The 15,875-nt window shown below is 43.1% G+C and overlaps 1 protein-coding gene across 1 annotated transcript in view; it reads left to right on the top strand.

The window, feature by feature from the left end:
- Positions 1–14,548, top strand: part of LOC306741475 (kinesin heavy chain-like) — a gene marked incomplete at both ends in the record, with an annotated part of 36,637 nt that extends 22,089 nt beyond the window's left edge. The window contains 18 exons of the mRNA XM_079223766.1: positions 738–886; positions 1,107–1,276; positions 1,358–1,426; positions 1,753–1,959; positions 4,261–4,407; positions 7,005–7,193; positions 7,330–7,447; positions 7,608–7,678; positions 8,328–8,437; positions 8,688–8,789; positions 9,057–9,117; positions 9,213–9,284; positions 11,577–11,681; positions 12,039–12,255; positions 12,513–12,621; positions 12,733–12,981; positions 13,053–13,812; positions 14,471–14,548. Of these exons, the coding sequence (XP_079079892.1) occupies positions 738–886; positions 1,107–1,276; positions 1,358–1,426; positions 1,753–1,959; positions 4,261–4,407; positions 7,005–7,193; positions 7,330–7,447; positions 7,608–7,678; positions 8,328–8,437; positions 8,688–8,789; positions 9,057–9,117; positions 9,213–9,284; positions 11,577–11,681; positions 12,039–12,255; positions 12,513–12,621; positions 12,733–12,981; positions 13,053–13,812; positions 14,471–14,548 (2,983 nt within the window). The remainder of the gene's footprint in view (positions 1–737; positions 887–1,106; positions 1,277–1,357; positions 1,427–1,752; positions 1,960–4,260; positions 4,408–7,004; positions 7,194–7,329; positions 7,448–7,607; positions 7,679–8,327; positions 8,438–8,687; positions 8,790–9,056; positions 9,118–9,212; positions 9,285–11,576; positions 11,682–12,038; positions 12,256–12,512; positions 12,622–12,732; positions 12,982–13,052; positions 13,813–14,470) is intronic.
- Between the last annotated feature and the right edge of the window lie 1,327 nt (positions 14,549–15,875).

The following is a 15,875-nucleotide window of genomic DNA, read 5'->3' as shown; positions in this document are numbered from 1 at the left end:
GTAATATGTGAAGCCAGCAGCTCATTGTTGGGTAGAAGACACAAGCACTTTGGCTCGTTTCACCTGGAGCAGGAGAGCTGCTCTGTGTTCAGAGAGCTGCTCCGTTGTGAGGAGAACTCTGGTTGCTCCTCACTGGAGAGCTGCTGTTGCCATCTTCACCCTGGGAGCGTTTAAAATGCAGATATAGCTGTCTACTTTTCACGCGACATATTTTTTGACGCTCTCTGTCCGCTGCTGTGTGCTCAGTGCTCACCTGTGTGTGTGTGTGTGTGTGTGTGTGTGTGTGTGTGTGTGTGTGTGTGTGTGTGTGTGTGTGTGTGTGTGTGTGCTCAGCGCTCACCTGTTTGCGCGCACACGTATCTGTGCGCATCAGGGCGGAGAGGGTTTTTTTGTGTGTGTTTTTGAACAATGACAAGCCGGAATGAAAACAAACCAAAATGAAATAGTAACGAGGCTATTTTTAAAATGTAGGGAGTAGAAAGTACAGATATTTGCGTGAAAATGTAAGGAGTAGAAGTTAAAAGTCGTCTGAAAAATAAATACTCCAGTAAAGTATAGATACCCAAAATTTCTACTTAAGTAAAGTAACAAAGTATTTGTACTTCGTTACTTGACACCTCTGAGTGTTGGGACTTCCTTTGACTTTTATGTTCGTGCTTGATAACAGTTATTAATCACCCTTCACCTCCATCATCTCTCACAACACCTGCCACCTGTTATCGGTCTTTGTGTTTTAGAGCTAAAACCATCAAGAACACAGTGTCTGTGAACCTGGAGCTGACTGCTGAGGAGTGGAAGAAGAAGTACGAGAAGGAGAAGGAGAAGAACAGGAGCCTGAACATCGTGATCCAGAAACAGGAGAACGAGCTGAAACGCTGGAGGAAAGGTGAACAGTAGAAGTCGTCTTCCACCAATGTCAGCTGGCACCAGTTTCATTGGTCAGAACAGCCCTTTGCTGGTTGATGTGGTTCAGCCCATCAACAGGGCTCCCATTACAACGAATGAGGGGTCAACAACTTGGTCATAAGCCTGAAGATGGGAGGTGGTTTACATCTACACACTGAGCTTTGATTGGACAGTACTTTTTGTACTCCTAACTTCGTCAGGTGAGTCTGTACCTGTGGAGGAGCAGCTGAGCAGCAGAAACAAGAAAAGCATCAGTGAGACAACAGCAGTGACGGACAGCCTGGCCCCGCCCCCTGTCCCTCTGTCAGACGAACAGAAGACGCAGTATGAGACTCTTATCACCGACCTGTACCAGCAGCTAGACGACAAGGTGAGTCGTACCTGTCTTATTATCTTGGACCTTTTGTTCTATTTAAGTCTGTGATTAAAAATCAGCTGACTCATGTTTTAGGATGATGAGATCAACCATCACAGTCAGGCGGCCGAGGAACTCAAACAGCAGCTGATTGATCAGGATGAGGTGAGTACCTGCTGTACACATCTCCATAGTACTGTATCTAAACATCTATCAATGTAAAGTACACAACTCCATAGTACTGTATCTAAACATCTATCAATGTAAAGTACACATCTCCATAGTACTGTATCTAAACATCTATCAATGTAAAGTACACATCTCCATAGTACTGTATCTAAACATCTATCAATGTAAAGTACACATCTCCATAGTACTGTATCTAAACATCTATCAATGTATAGTACACATCTCCATAGTACTGTATCTAAACATCTATCAATGTGAAGTACACATCTCCACAGTACTGTATCTAAACATCTTTCATTCAGCTGTTGGTGTCGAGCCGGCAGGACTATGAGCGAGTCCAGCAGGATCTGTCCCGGCTGCACAGGGACAGGGACGCGGCCAAAGAGGAGGTGAAGGAGGTGCTGCAGGCGCTGGAAGAGCTCGCCGTCAACTACGACCACAAAAGCCAAGAAGTGGAGACCAAGAACCGCTGCAACGATCAGCTGAACGAGGAGCTAGCACACAAAACTGTGAGTCCACATGAAGAAGCAAAGGTCAGGACGGTGGACAGAAGGATGTTCAGATGTTAGGTAGGATGCTAGGGAGTGATAGTGGTAGGGAGAAGGATGTTCAGATGTTAGGTAGGATGCTAGGGAGTGAGAGTGGTAGGGAGTAGGATGTTCAGATGATAATGTAGGATGCTAGGGAGTGAGAGTGGTAGGGAGAAGGATGGTCAGATGTTAGGGTAGGATGCTAAGGAGTGAGAGTGGTAGGGAGAAGGATGGTCAGATGGTAGGGAGAAGGATAGTCAGATGTTAGGGGTAGAATGCTAGGGAGTAAGAGTGGTAGGGAGAAGACTGGTCAGATGTTAGGGTAGGATGCTAGGGAGTGAGAGTGGTAGGGAGAAGGATGGTCAGATGGTAGGGAGAAGGATAGTCAGATGTTAGGGTAGAATGCTAGGGAGTAAGAGTGGTAGGGAGAAGACTGGTCAGATGTTAGGTAGGATGCTACGGAGTGAGAGTAGTAGGGAGTAGGATGTTCAGATGTTAGGGTAGAATGCTAGGGAGTGAGAGTGGTAGGGAGTAGAATGTTCAGATGTTAGGGTAGGATCCTAGGGAGTGAGAGTGGTAGGGAGTAGAATGTTCAGATGTTAGGGTAGGATGCTAGGGAGTGAGAGTGGTAGGGAGTAGGATGTTCAAATGTTAGGGTAGGATGCTAGGGAGTAAGAGTGGTAGGAAGAAGGATGGCCAGATGTTAGGTAGGATGCTAGGGAGTGAGAGTGGTAGGAAGAAGGATGGCCAGATGTTAGGTAGGATGCTAGGGAGTGAGAGTGGTAGCACAGTAGGATGTTATTCATATAATGAGTAGTATACACATGGACCATGCTCCAGATCCATGAAGCAGCAGAAGGAGGTAGAGAAGAGGGGCATCAGCAGGGCCATGGCAGGAGGCAGGAGACAGGAGGCAGGATGTAGGAGACAAGGCCCAGGAGGCAGGAGGCAGGAGGCAGGAGGCAGGAGGTAGGAGGTAGGAGGTAGGAGGTAGGAGGTAGGGGGCAGGAGGTAGGAGGCAAGGCAAGTTTATTTGTATAGCACATTTCAACAACAAGGTGATTCAAAGTGCTTCACATAAAATCATTAAAAGCATCAAAACATAATGCAGAGAAAACAGGATTTAAAACAGTTAAGAAAACATTAAAACAGTAAAAAAGCTAAATACAAAATAAAAATTTAATAAAAGTTGCAGTGCAGTTTAAGAAATAAAATGCAGTAGTGAGATGCAGCAATTGAATCTGGATCAATTAAAGGCAACAGCAAACAGAAAAGTCTTCAATCTGGACTTAAAGGAGCTGAGGGTCTCTGCAGACCTGCAGCTTTCAGGAACCTTGTTCCAAGTATATGGAGCAGAAAAGCTGAACCCTGCTTCTCCATGTTTAGTTCTGACTCTTGGAACAGAAAGTAGACCCGTCCCAGACGACCTGAGGGGCCGGGATGGTTAGGTAGGAGACAGAAGGTAGGAGATAAGAGGCAGGAGGTAGGGGGCAGGAAGCAGGAGACAGGAGGCAGAATGGTTGATTGGTAGGATGGGTTAGGGTGGTAGGGTCTTATGTGGTAGGATGTTAAGACAGTAGGATGTAAAATGGTTGATTGGTAGATGGGTTAGGGTGATAAGGGATTAGGATAGTAGGACGGCAGGATGTTAGATCAATAGGACGGTAGGATGGTAGAACAATAGGATGACAGGATGTTAGAACAATAAGATGTTCGCATGTTAGAACAATAGGATGGTAGGATGTCAGAACAATGGGATGACAGGGTGTTAGATCAATAGGATGGCAGGATGTTAGAACAATAGGATGGCAGGATGTTAGAACAATAGGATATAGGAAGTTCGGATGTTAGAACAATAGGATGGCATGATGTCAGAACAATGGGATGGCAGGATGTTAGAACAATAAGATGGCAGGATGGCAGGATGTTAGAACAATAGGACGGTAGGATGTTAAGGTTGCTTACGGTAGTTTATTTACTTTATTAACTGGATCCCCATCAGCTGATGTAACTCTTCCTGGGATCCACAGAAATGACAAAACACAATGTAAAACAAACAGTAAAGCAAAGACGGGGACTAGGATGTGTATTATCACAACCGACCTTCTACTTTTAGCATCAATAACTTCTTCAAAGAAAGATCAGGAGTTCATCACCTGGTCTGAGGCTTGAAGTCTTTCAGTGTGTTTAAATGGCAGACATTACCTATATAATATTGTAACTAGTAGTTTATTGATGCCTTCCCTCCTGACCAGTGAGTCTGTGGTTGTCCTGTTTCAGGTGAGTCTGGAGGCGGTCCAGAGGGAGCTGAGCACCCTGAATGAGGTCAGTTCTCATCACAAGAAGAGGTCCGCAGAGATCCTCAGTCTGCTGCTCAGAGACCTCAGTGACATCGGCAGCGTCCTCGGCACCACCGACCTCAGAGCGGTATGGCCAGAACTCTTCTTCTACATTACATTCTGCTGTTTTTTCTCAATGTTTGGATTCCTGTGAAAGGTGTGAAAGTAGAGTGCTCATCGTCTCCAGTGAGATGGACTAAGACTTAAGATAATGACGAGTGGACTAAGACTTAAAATAATGATGAGTGGACTAAGACTTAAGATAACGACGAGTGGACTAAGACTTAAGATAACGACGAGTGGACTAAGACTTAAGATAACGATGAGTGGACTAAGACTTAAGATAATGATTCAATTCAATTCAGTTTATTTTATATAGCCCAACATCACAAATACAAGTTTGCCTCGGAGGGCTTTACAATCTGTACACATAACATCCTGTCACGGGACCTCACATCGGATCAGGAAAAACTCCCCCAATAAAGATAGTGAAAACCCTTTCACAGGGAAAAAAGGGGAAGAAACCTAAGGGAGAGCAACAGAGGAGGATCCCTCTCCCCGGATGGACAGAAGCAATAGATGTCATGTGACCAGAATGAATAACGTAACAAAGTTACAGCACATTCAATGAATATGACAGAAATTATTCACATAATGAGTAGTAAGCATGGTCCATGATCCAGATAGCCACGATCCATGAAGCAGAAGGAGGTAGAGAGGAAGGGGGGGGCATCAGCAGGGCCATGGCAGCTGGCAGGACCGGTTCCAGGCAGCCACGATACATGGCAGGGGGCAGGACCGGGGGCACGGCCGGTTCCAGGCAGCCACGAATCGATGGAAAAATAAAGTAGAGTTAGTAATGTGCATTGAAGAGACAATAATTCATCCAGAAGGAGAGAGAAGAGGAGAAGAGGAGAGGAAGAGCGAAAGAGGAAGAGAAGGAGAGGAGGAGCTCAGTGTATCCTAAGATGTCCCCCAGCAGTCTAGGCCTATAGCAGCATATCTAGGGGCTGGACCAGGACAAACCTGAGCCAGCCCTAACTATAAGCCTGAAACAGCCCTAACTATAAGCGCTATCAAAGAGGAAAGTCTTTAGTCTACTCTTAAATGAGGTGACCGTGCCTGCCCCCCCGGACTGAAAGTGGAAGCTGATTCCACAGAAGAGGAGCCCGATAACTGAAAGCTCTAGTGCCCAACCTACTTCTTAACACTCTGGGAACCACAAGTAACCCTGCATTCAGTGAGTGCAATGCTCCAGTGGGGTAATATGGCACTATAAGGTCCTTAAGAGATGATGGTGAAGGTAAGGAGATCTATGTTTCTGCATCGCGTTGAGACAGGATGTGCCGGATCTTTGAGTTGTTCCGTAGGTGAAAGAAGGCAGTCATTGAGATCTGTTTCACGTTGGAGCCAAAGGACAGGTCCTGGTCAAAGATAACTCAGAGATTCCTTACGGTGGTGGTAGATGCCAGAGCGATGCCATCCAGAGAAACCATATCATCAGATACTTGATTTCTGAGGTGTTCTGGGCCGAGTAGAATAACTTCAGTCTTATCCGAGTTCAGTAGCAGGAAGTTGCAGGTCATCCAGGTTTTGATGTCTTTAAGACACGCTTGAAGTTTAGCAACCTGGTGGGTTTCATCTGGCTTGATCAACAGATATAGTTGAGTATCATCGGCATAACAGTGAAAGTTTACGGAGTGTTTTTTGATAATATTGCTTAAAGGAAGCATATATAAGGTGAATAAAATTGGTCCAAGCACAGAACCCTGTGGAACTCCATGATGAACGGCGGTGGTCATCGAGGCCTCATCGTTTACAAATACAAACTGAGATCATCTGATAAATACGACTTAAACCAGCTTAGTGCTGTATCTTTAATACCAATCGACTGGTCTAGTCTCTGTAATAAGATGTCATGGTCAATGGTGTTGAATGCTGCACTAAGGTCTAACAAGACCAGAACAGAGACAAGTCCCCTATCTGATGCAACTAGAAGATCATTAGTAATTGTCACTAGTGTCTCTGTGCTATGATGCTTTCTAAATCCTGACTGAAACTTCTCAAATAAGCTATTGTTATGTAAAAAGTCACAACTGATTTGGGGCGGCTGTAGCTCAGGGGGATGAGTGGTCGTCCTGCAACCACAAGGTAGCCGGCTCGATCCCCAGTCCCCCCATAGCTCACATGTCGAAGTGTCCCTGAGCAAGACACCCAACCCCCAGCTGCTCCCCGGGCGCCCCCCAGGGCCGCCCACCGTCCCCCATCCAGGGATGGGTCAAATGCAGAGAAGAATTTCCCCAAGGGGATTAAAAAAAGATACTTTCCTTTCTTCTGATTTACGACTACCTTCTCCAGTATCTTAGAGTTTAAGGGAAGGTTAGAGATAGGTCTGTAGTTAGCCTCCACCTCTGGATCCTTCTTAAGAAGAGGTTTAATTACAGCTACTTTAAAAGACTGTGGTACATGACCCATTAGTAAAGACCCATTGATAATATCTAGTAGAGAGGCACTAATTAAAGGTACAACTTCCTTAAACAGCTTAGTCGGAACAGGGTCCAGGAGACAGGTAGAATATTTAGAAGTAGAAACCATTGAAGACAGTTGGTCGAGGTTGATGATGGACTAAGACTTAAGATAACGACGAGTGGACTAAGGGTCACGTCAGTGTCTCTCTGCTCTCAGATGACGGAGCTGAGTGGAGTGATGGAGGACGAGTTCACCACCGCTCGGCTCTACATCAGTAAGATGAAGTCTGAGGTCAAGTCTCTGGTGAGCCGCAGCAAACAGCTGGAAGTGGACCTGACGGAGAACATGTGCAGGACAGAGGCGGACGAGAAGGAGCTCAACACCTGTCAGATGCTGGTCTCACAGGTAACACATCACACCTTATACATGCATACATGCACGCATTATTATATATCAGGATCTTAACAAAGTTAGAAGCCCTTAAACTGTTATAATATTGAAATGATTATGATTATTGCCAGTACATTATTATGCATTACAGCTCCGGGCGAAGATTGTGTCTCTGACAGAAGACCTGCAGAAGGTGGAGCAGAAGAAGAGAAAGCTGGAAGAGAGTCAGGACGCTCTGATGGAGGAGGTCGCCAAACTCCATGCTCAAGGTCAGGCGAGGTCATCATGACATGCTGCTCTCCTATTGGCTGTTAGCTTCAACATACGGGGCACCATTACAGATCTCTCTCTCTCTCTCTCTCTCTCTCTGTCTGTCTGTCTGTCTGTCTGTCTGTCTGTCTGTGTGTGTGTGTGTGTGTGTGTGTCCAGGGCAAGAGGTGTCGGTGATGGACAAAGAGAAAGAACACATGAGCAGACTGAAGGATGCTGTTGAGATGAAGGTAGAAATCAATCATTTAAAAGTACTAGCTAAGTACTAACCCTAACCCGTTTAAAAGTACTAGCTAAGTACTAACTCTAACCCGTTTAAAAGTACTAGCTAAGTCCTACCTTAACCCGTTTAAAAGTACTAGCTAAGTACTACTAATCTACTACTTTATAACACTTATACAAACGTTTCTTTACAGGTAACAAATGTTTCTCTCAGATCCTTCATTTTCTAAAAGGTGTAAATTCAGAGGTTGATCTCAACATTGTGGCTTTCTGTAGGTAAAGGAAGCAAGTTAGAGGAATGAAGTGTTACTTCTGTAGGTAAAGGAAGTGAGTAAGAGGAATGAAGTGTTACCTCTGTAGGTAAAGGAAGCAAGTTAGAGGCATGAAGTGTTCCCCCTGTAGGTAAAGGAAGTGTGTTGGAGGAAAGAAGTGTTACCCCTGTAGGTAAAGGAAGCGAGTTAGGGGAATGAAGTGTTACAGCTGTAGGTAAAGGAAGCGAGTTAGAGGAATGAAATGTTACCCCTGTAGGTAAAGGAAGTGAGTTGTTGGAATGAAGTGTTACCCCTGTAGGTAAATGAAGCGAGTTAGAGGAATGAAGTGTTACCCCTGCAAGTAAAGGAAGCGAGTTAGAGAACTGAAGTGCTGTTTCTTCTGTAGAGAACTCTGGAGGAACAGATGGAGAACCACAGAGAAGTTCATCACAAACAGCTGAGTCGCCTCCGCGACGAGATTGAGCAGAAGCATCGAGACGTCGACCAATTCAAAGAGTACGTTATTGATTATAATAATGATCAGTAACTGAAGGGGTTCTAATCAAAGTAAAGTTATATTATTGTGATCATCTCTTTCTTTTTTAAACACAGAGGTGTATGGCAGCATAGACTTAAGCTCTTCTTTGTGTCTCTTCTACATTTAAGTCATTAGATTTGTATTTTAATCGACTAAAAGATTTTCTAGTAAATGCGGTGGCAGTAATGAAATATAATGAAACGTGTTGTACCGTATGTGTTAATTTAGTGTGAATCAGGCTCTGCAGCTGGAGAACCAGAAACTTCAGTCTGATTTTGACAAACTTAAAGCTGAGGATCAAAACAAAAGCCAGAAACTTCAGAAACTGCAGTAAGTGTGTCCCATCGTGCTCACCCTACACTCAACAAAGGACAAACATTCTCATGTTTCCCAAACTGTCAGTTAGTTAGCTTCAATTCACCAGTTATGTAATTTCAATTCAATAATAAAAAAAGAACATTCAGTGGAAACACAGGAATAATTAAAGTTGAAATATCTCTAAATAGTGTTTCCTATTGGCTGAGGTGTAAACGTTGGTGTATGGAAGAGCATCAGTCAGGTTGTTTTATTGAACATAGACTTGTTTGTGTGATTAAGGCTCCTGAATGAGAAGAGAGAACAAGCCAAAGAGGACCTGAAAGGTCTCGAGGAAACTGTGGTCGGTGGATTATTATTATTTTAAAACATTGATTGTATATTGTCTGCAGGAGTGACACATCTAACATCAGTTAGTTGTTGTTTTTCCTCCAACAGGCCAAAGAGCTGCAGACGCTGAACAACCTCCGTAAAGTCTTCATCCAAGACCTCAGCACTCGAGTGAAGAACGTAAGAAATCCAGTCAGTTCGTCAGAGTGTGAAATCTACCAATAACAGTCTACAGAACTTCACAGAGAACATTGTCTTAGAAAACAAGTGATGGGTGGTTGTTCCGGAGCTAAATACTTTCATCAAAGTGCAACCTGCAGGTTTCTCTTTCCCAGCCGAGGTGTGGCTGCAGCATTGGGGTGAATGTGTCTCCAGAGTGGATGATGGGAAATACTACAATGGTGTATCCTGACACCTTGGCAGGTTTGCAGGTCTACATGTATTCAAATGGCTGCAGTTGATTGTCCCTTTTTTGGGATTCTTTTCTTGGGTGTCACACATCATAATAACAGCAGTAATAGTCATAGAAATGTGGACCAGAATCAGATCGATGTCCAGGTTAATGATCCATGGAAACCTGTGAGGAGAGAAAGCACAGAATCTCTGACAAAGAATCAAAGTAATGTCCATAATGTCCTCCGACAGTCTTGAAACCCTTAACGGGGAGAAGAAGGGAAGAAACCTATGGGAGAGCAACAGAGGAGGATCCCTCTATCAGGATGGACAGAAGTACAATAGATGTCATGTGACCAGAGGACAATAGGTGTCATGTGACCAGAAGGACAATAGATGTCATGTGACCAGAAGGACAATAGATGTCATGTGACCAGAAGGACAATAGATGTCATGTGACCAGAAGGACAATAGGTGTCATGTGACCAGAAGGACAATAGATGTCATGTGACCAGAAGGACAATAGATGTCATGTGACCAGAAGGACAATAGATGTCATGTGACCAGAAGGACAATAGATGTCATGTGACCAGAAGGACAATAGGTGTCATGTGACCAGAAGGACAATAGATGTCATGTGACCAGAAGAACAATATATGTCATGTGACCAGAAGTACAATAGATGTCATGTGACCTGAGGACAATAGGTGTCATGTGACCAGAAGGACAATAGATGTCATGTGACCAGAAGAACAATAGATGTCATGTGAACAGAAGGACAATAGATGTCATGTGACCAGAAGGACAATAGGTGTCATGTGACCAGAAGGACAATAGGTGTCATGTGACCAGAAGGACAATAGATGTCATGTGACCAGAAGGACAATAGATGTCATGTGACCAGAAGGACAATAGATGTCATGTGACCAGAAGTACAATAGATGTCATGTGACCAGAAGGACAATATATGTCATGTGACCAGAAGGACAATAGATGTCATGTGACCAGAATGAACAACATAACAGAGTTACAACACATTCAATGAATATGTTTTCATATAATTCATATAATGAGTAGTAGGCATGGTGAAGAACTTACAACAACCAAAAATAACAGCAACAGTGAATATAGTGGAATAATAATCGTAATAGAAGCAGTAATGGTATTTGCAATACTAATAACAATGCTACTATTACTAATGAGAATAGCAGCCGGTGTCGGGCAGGATCAGGGTCCAGATAAAACCAGGGTCCATGTACTGCAGTATTGCAGTAATCTAGTCTAGAAGTAATAAATGCGTGAACACATTTTTCTGCATCACATTGAGACAAGATGTGATGATTATTTAAATGTTACGTAGGTTTGTTTTACCTGGGAGTTAAAGGACACATCCTGATCAAAGATAACTCTGAGGTTCTGTACGTGGTGCTGGATGCCAGAGCAATGCCATCAAGAGAAACTATATCATTCCATCATTAATTTCGAGTAAAATAACTTCTTCTAATAACTACTTGAGACACAATTATCAAAACCTGTAACTCGTGCACCAAACCCCTGAACCACTTATGCTGAAGTACAAGCACCTTTCCTGCTTTACACTCAGATTGCAGTTCTAAACCACAGTTTTTTCGAAACACTTCACGCTTCTCTAACATTTGGCACAATTGTCCTAAATGAAGCTTGTGTTGCCATGGAACACCATTCCTTACATTGACAAACACTTAAAAACACAGGTGAGCGCCATTGCGAGAGTCAGGAAGAAGATGGGAGGCCGCATTCCCACTGGGTCGGACATCATCGGCCACACAGATGATCATGTTCCCCAATTCAGGAAGTAACAGCGTCTTATGCTAAGATGAAGAAGTTCAACGTCAGGGCAACAGTCTCTGATGGTGCGGTGTTACAGTCGTAACCAGTTGTTACAGTCGTTGTCTGTTTTGCTTCTTCGCAGTTTGTGAGTCTCAAGGATCTAAAGGGTCATTGTGTTTCGATGCGAGCGTAAGGTGAAGGATGTCAGCACGTATGTTCAGTGGTGAACCTGAACATGAACTCAGGTTCTCCTGTTTCTTGTTCAAACAGAGTTCAGAGAACGACTGCGACGAGGCTGGTGGCAGTCTGGCTCAGAGGCAGAGGATCGTCTTCTTAGAAAACAACCTGGAGCAACTCAGCAAGGTCCACAAGCAGGTGAGTGCTCCCACTACAGGAAGCGTTCACACCTGTTCACCTGCGTTGCTGTTGATAGACTCACCATCTTTACGCTCACTTCACATAGTAGTTTATGATGACTCAGGTCACTCACAGTCCTTTTTTAAACAATGGATCCTCAGTTTAAATTGAAGACAAAACTAGATTCTCATTTCAATCTGACAACTATTGATTTTCCCAACTGAAATAACAACTGTGGGATTATATCATCTCTAACTGTGGACTACTAGAGGTGTGAAAGAAGAGGAAGTTATATATATATATATATATATATATATATATATATATATATATATATATATATATATATATATATATCTATTTTGTTTTCTGCAGCTCGTACGGGACAATGCTGACCTTCGCTGTGAGCTACCCAAGCTAGAGAAGCGTCTGCGGGCGACAGCAGAGCGAGTGAAAGCTCTAGAAGCTGCCCTGAGAGATGCCAAGGAGTCGGCCGTAAGGGACCGCAAACGCTACCAACAGGAAGTGGACCGCATAAAAGAGGTTGTGCGCTCCAAGAACGTCTCCAGGAGAGGACACTCTGCTCAGATTGGTGAGGAAATGTGTGTTACAACCACAACTAAGTAAACATACGACTGATCAGACTCAGATCTTCAGGACAAACCCGAGGGCGGCAACAAATGTAAAGGGTTCATCCTCGGAGGACTTTCCAGGATTGTAGTGTAGGTTTGTGTCTTGAAGGTGGCTCCGGTCGCCAGATGCATTGTTGTCATCCTCTGAGGAGAATCAGGCTGACTCTGGTACATGGTTGAAGGAGTCAACACTCACCTTTCACCTGTCTTCATGTAGCCAAGCCAATCAGAGCCGGGCATCAGCACCCATCCTCCTCTCCATCCACCAGGCTGACCCTCCGAGGAGGGGGGGCGAGGTCCAGTCCACGTCATCACCCCGCCCGACAGCACCCACCTCAACAACCGGACAAACAACAACCCATCTGAGCTACGTCAAGTAAGCAACAGGTGAGTCACAATCACAGCAGCCACGTTAATAACCACATCAACCACGTCAGCAACCACGTTAATAATCACATCAACCACATTAATAACCACATCAACCACGTCAGCAACAACATCAACCACGTTAATAACCACATCAACCACATTAATAACCACATCAACCGCGTTAATAACCACATCAACCACATCAACCACGTCAGCAACCACATCAACCACGTTAATAACCACATCAACCACATTAATAACCACATCAACCACATCAACCACGTCATCAACCACGTCAGCAACCACATCAACCACACGTCAGCAACCACGTCAGCAACCACATCAACCACGTCAATAACCACATCAACCACATTAATAACCACGTCAGCAACCACATCAACCACGTTAATAACCACATCAACCACATCAGCAACTACATCAACCACGTCAGCAACCACGTTAATAACCACATCAACCACGTTAATAACCACATCAACCACATTAATAACCACATCAACCACGTTAATAACCACATCAACCACGTTAATAACCACATCAACCACATCAATCACATTAATCACATTAATAACCACATCAACCACATTTATAACCGCAACAACCACGTTAATAACCACATCAACCACAGCAACCACATCAACCACGTTAATAACCACATCAACCACATTAATAACCACATCAACCACGTTAATAACCACATCAACCACGTTAATAACCCCATCAACCATATTAATTACCACATCAACCACGTCAGCAACCACATCAACCACGTTAATAACCACATCAACCACAGCAACCACGTTAATAACCATATCAACCACATTAATAACCACATCAACCACGTCAGCAACCACATCAACCACGTCAGCAACCACATCAACCACGTCAATAACCACAGCAATCACGTTAATAACCACATCAACCACGTCAGCAACCACATCAACCACGTTAATAACCACATCAACCACATTAATAACCACGTTAATAACCACATCAACCACATCAACCACATTAATAACCTCATCAACCACATCAACCACGTTAATAACCACATCAACCACATCAACCACGTGAATAACCACAGCAACCACATCAACCACGTTAATAACTACAGCAACCACATCAACCACGTTAATAACCACATCAACCACATTAATAACCACATCAATATATATTGTTTAATCCGGGAGATAAGCCCCTCAGACAGGGCTATCTGAATTACCAGCTCTCCGTTTAAAGGGTCCAGATCTCCAATGATGGTTGGAGATCTGTTTAAACTGGTGTCGAGGAAACTCTCCTGGCTGAGTCCTGACGTCTACCTGCTTCCACTGATAACCCCACCCGCCCGGGATGCCCTCTTGGTCGAATGTAGCTCTCAGTCGCGTCAGTTAATGGCAGCTTTCCTCTAGAAGACCTTGGCCCTTGGTAAGGTGCCAGGATATGTGTAAATAGCTAGGAATAAACTATAAGGGTCTGTTTAGTGGACTAGGAATTAGAATAACCATTCAGAACTATATTGATGTTCGGCACACGGTACTATTCTTACTTATATATATTCTACTTATATATGACAAACTTCCAGAACTGCTTTGCTTTAAATGCAGATTAAATATGTATTGCATGATCATTAGCAGGGGCATAGCAACAGTGTGACTACATTTGATTACATTACCGCTTCGTCATAACATAAAATAAAACATAAAATTCCTGCTGAGCCGAGACTGGGTGAAAGTCCTTTTTGTGAAATGAATCCTTTTGATCCTTTTTGTGAAATGAATCCGTGTGCAGAGACAAAGTTCTCCCATGTTTGTCCCGGACGATGTTCTCTTGCCTCAGCGGAGTCCCGGACAGTGTCCCGCGTCGTAATCCCTCTCTGTCTCTTTTTATTCTCTTTATTCTCTCACTGGGCTGACTCCTCGCCGCCCTCTCCTCCTGCCACCAGTTGCTCGATGACCTCATCTCTTATCACAGTTTAACACACGCCCAATATGACTTCAGCAGGACACACTCTTTCAGATAACACAAGGAACTTGATTTCATTTTATAAAGCAAGGAGTATTTAGCAATATTAAGGGTTCCAGCTGAAAGGTCGATTCTAATTCCTTCTTTAACACAGCTTGACACACATATTTGCTTTCGACAGAATACACTCTTCACTATAATAAGAGGAACTTTGATTCATTCTTATAAAGCAAATAGTATTTTAGCAAAGTTAAGGGTTTCAGCTGAATAGCCAATTCTTCTTTATGCACAGAGCGACCCTGCAGTGTTATAAGCAACTGCTTATTCACAACAGACCCTTCCAGAAGCAGTTAACCCACAGAAATAACATCGGACATTACCTTATGGGCCTTAAATCATACTACGCAAATGCTAAATCTACTTTTAGGTTATTCTCATTAGTTATATATGCGCTGTGTTCCTTGGCCAGATCTTATAGTCCATTATATACGCCGTTCACTCAGGGCAGCTCTTCTGGGATCTCAACTCTACTTGACAATATATATATACACACACATATATATACACACACACACATATATATATATATATATATATATATATATATATATATATAAATAAAAGTGTATCACTTCCTGTTTTCACAGGTGGAAGACAACGCCAGATGATTTTCCTTTTCTGTGTGTCTTTACATTTCTGAACTCTGCCTTTACCACTCTGCCTTTACTGGAACCAGACTCCTTGTTTCAACAACTAACCTTAACAGTCATTCCACCTTAAGAGCCATTCCACTTTAACAGCCAGCAAGCGCTTATTCCTTCAGCAGCTCTGTCTTTGGTTTTTCAAAAAGAAAAGATTTGGTGCTCCAAGTCTGTTTGTTCTGACTAAGTTAATTCAGTTTGATTTGTTAAATAACAAGTTTAATGAATACAAAAATTGGTTTAATAGGTTAAATAATAAATAAAAATATTAATGGTAAATAAGTTGAATAATGGATATGTATGATAATTATGATTACATCATTTAACTTTATGTAATCACAATTATGTTAAATTAAATAAATAATGGGTTTGATAAGTTAAATGAGTTCATAATATGCTAAGTTAAATTAGTTAAATAATGCATTTAATATTTTACTGTATTGATAGGCCAGTAATGATCTGCTCATCTACAGATGAACATTAGCTCATGTGGTAACTCTGACACATAAAAAACAGAAATGTCGGTTATT

This window comes from Taurulus bubalis, assembly GCF_910589615.1.
Source record: "Taurulus bubalis genome assembly, chromosome: 1".
NCBI lineage: Eukaryota > Metazoa > Chordata > Actinopteri > Perciformes > Cottidae > Taurulus > Taurulus bubalis.
The sequence above is the reverse complement of the archived record's forward strand: the minus strand, read 5'-3'. Positions and strand labels throughout refer to the sequence as shown.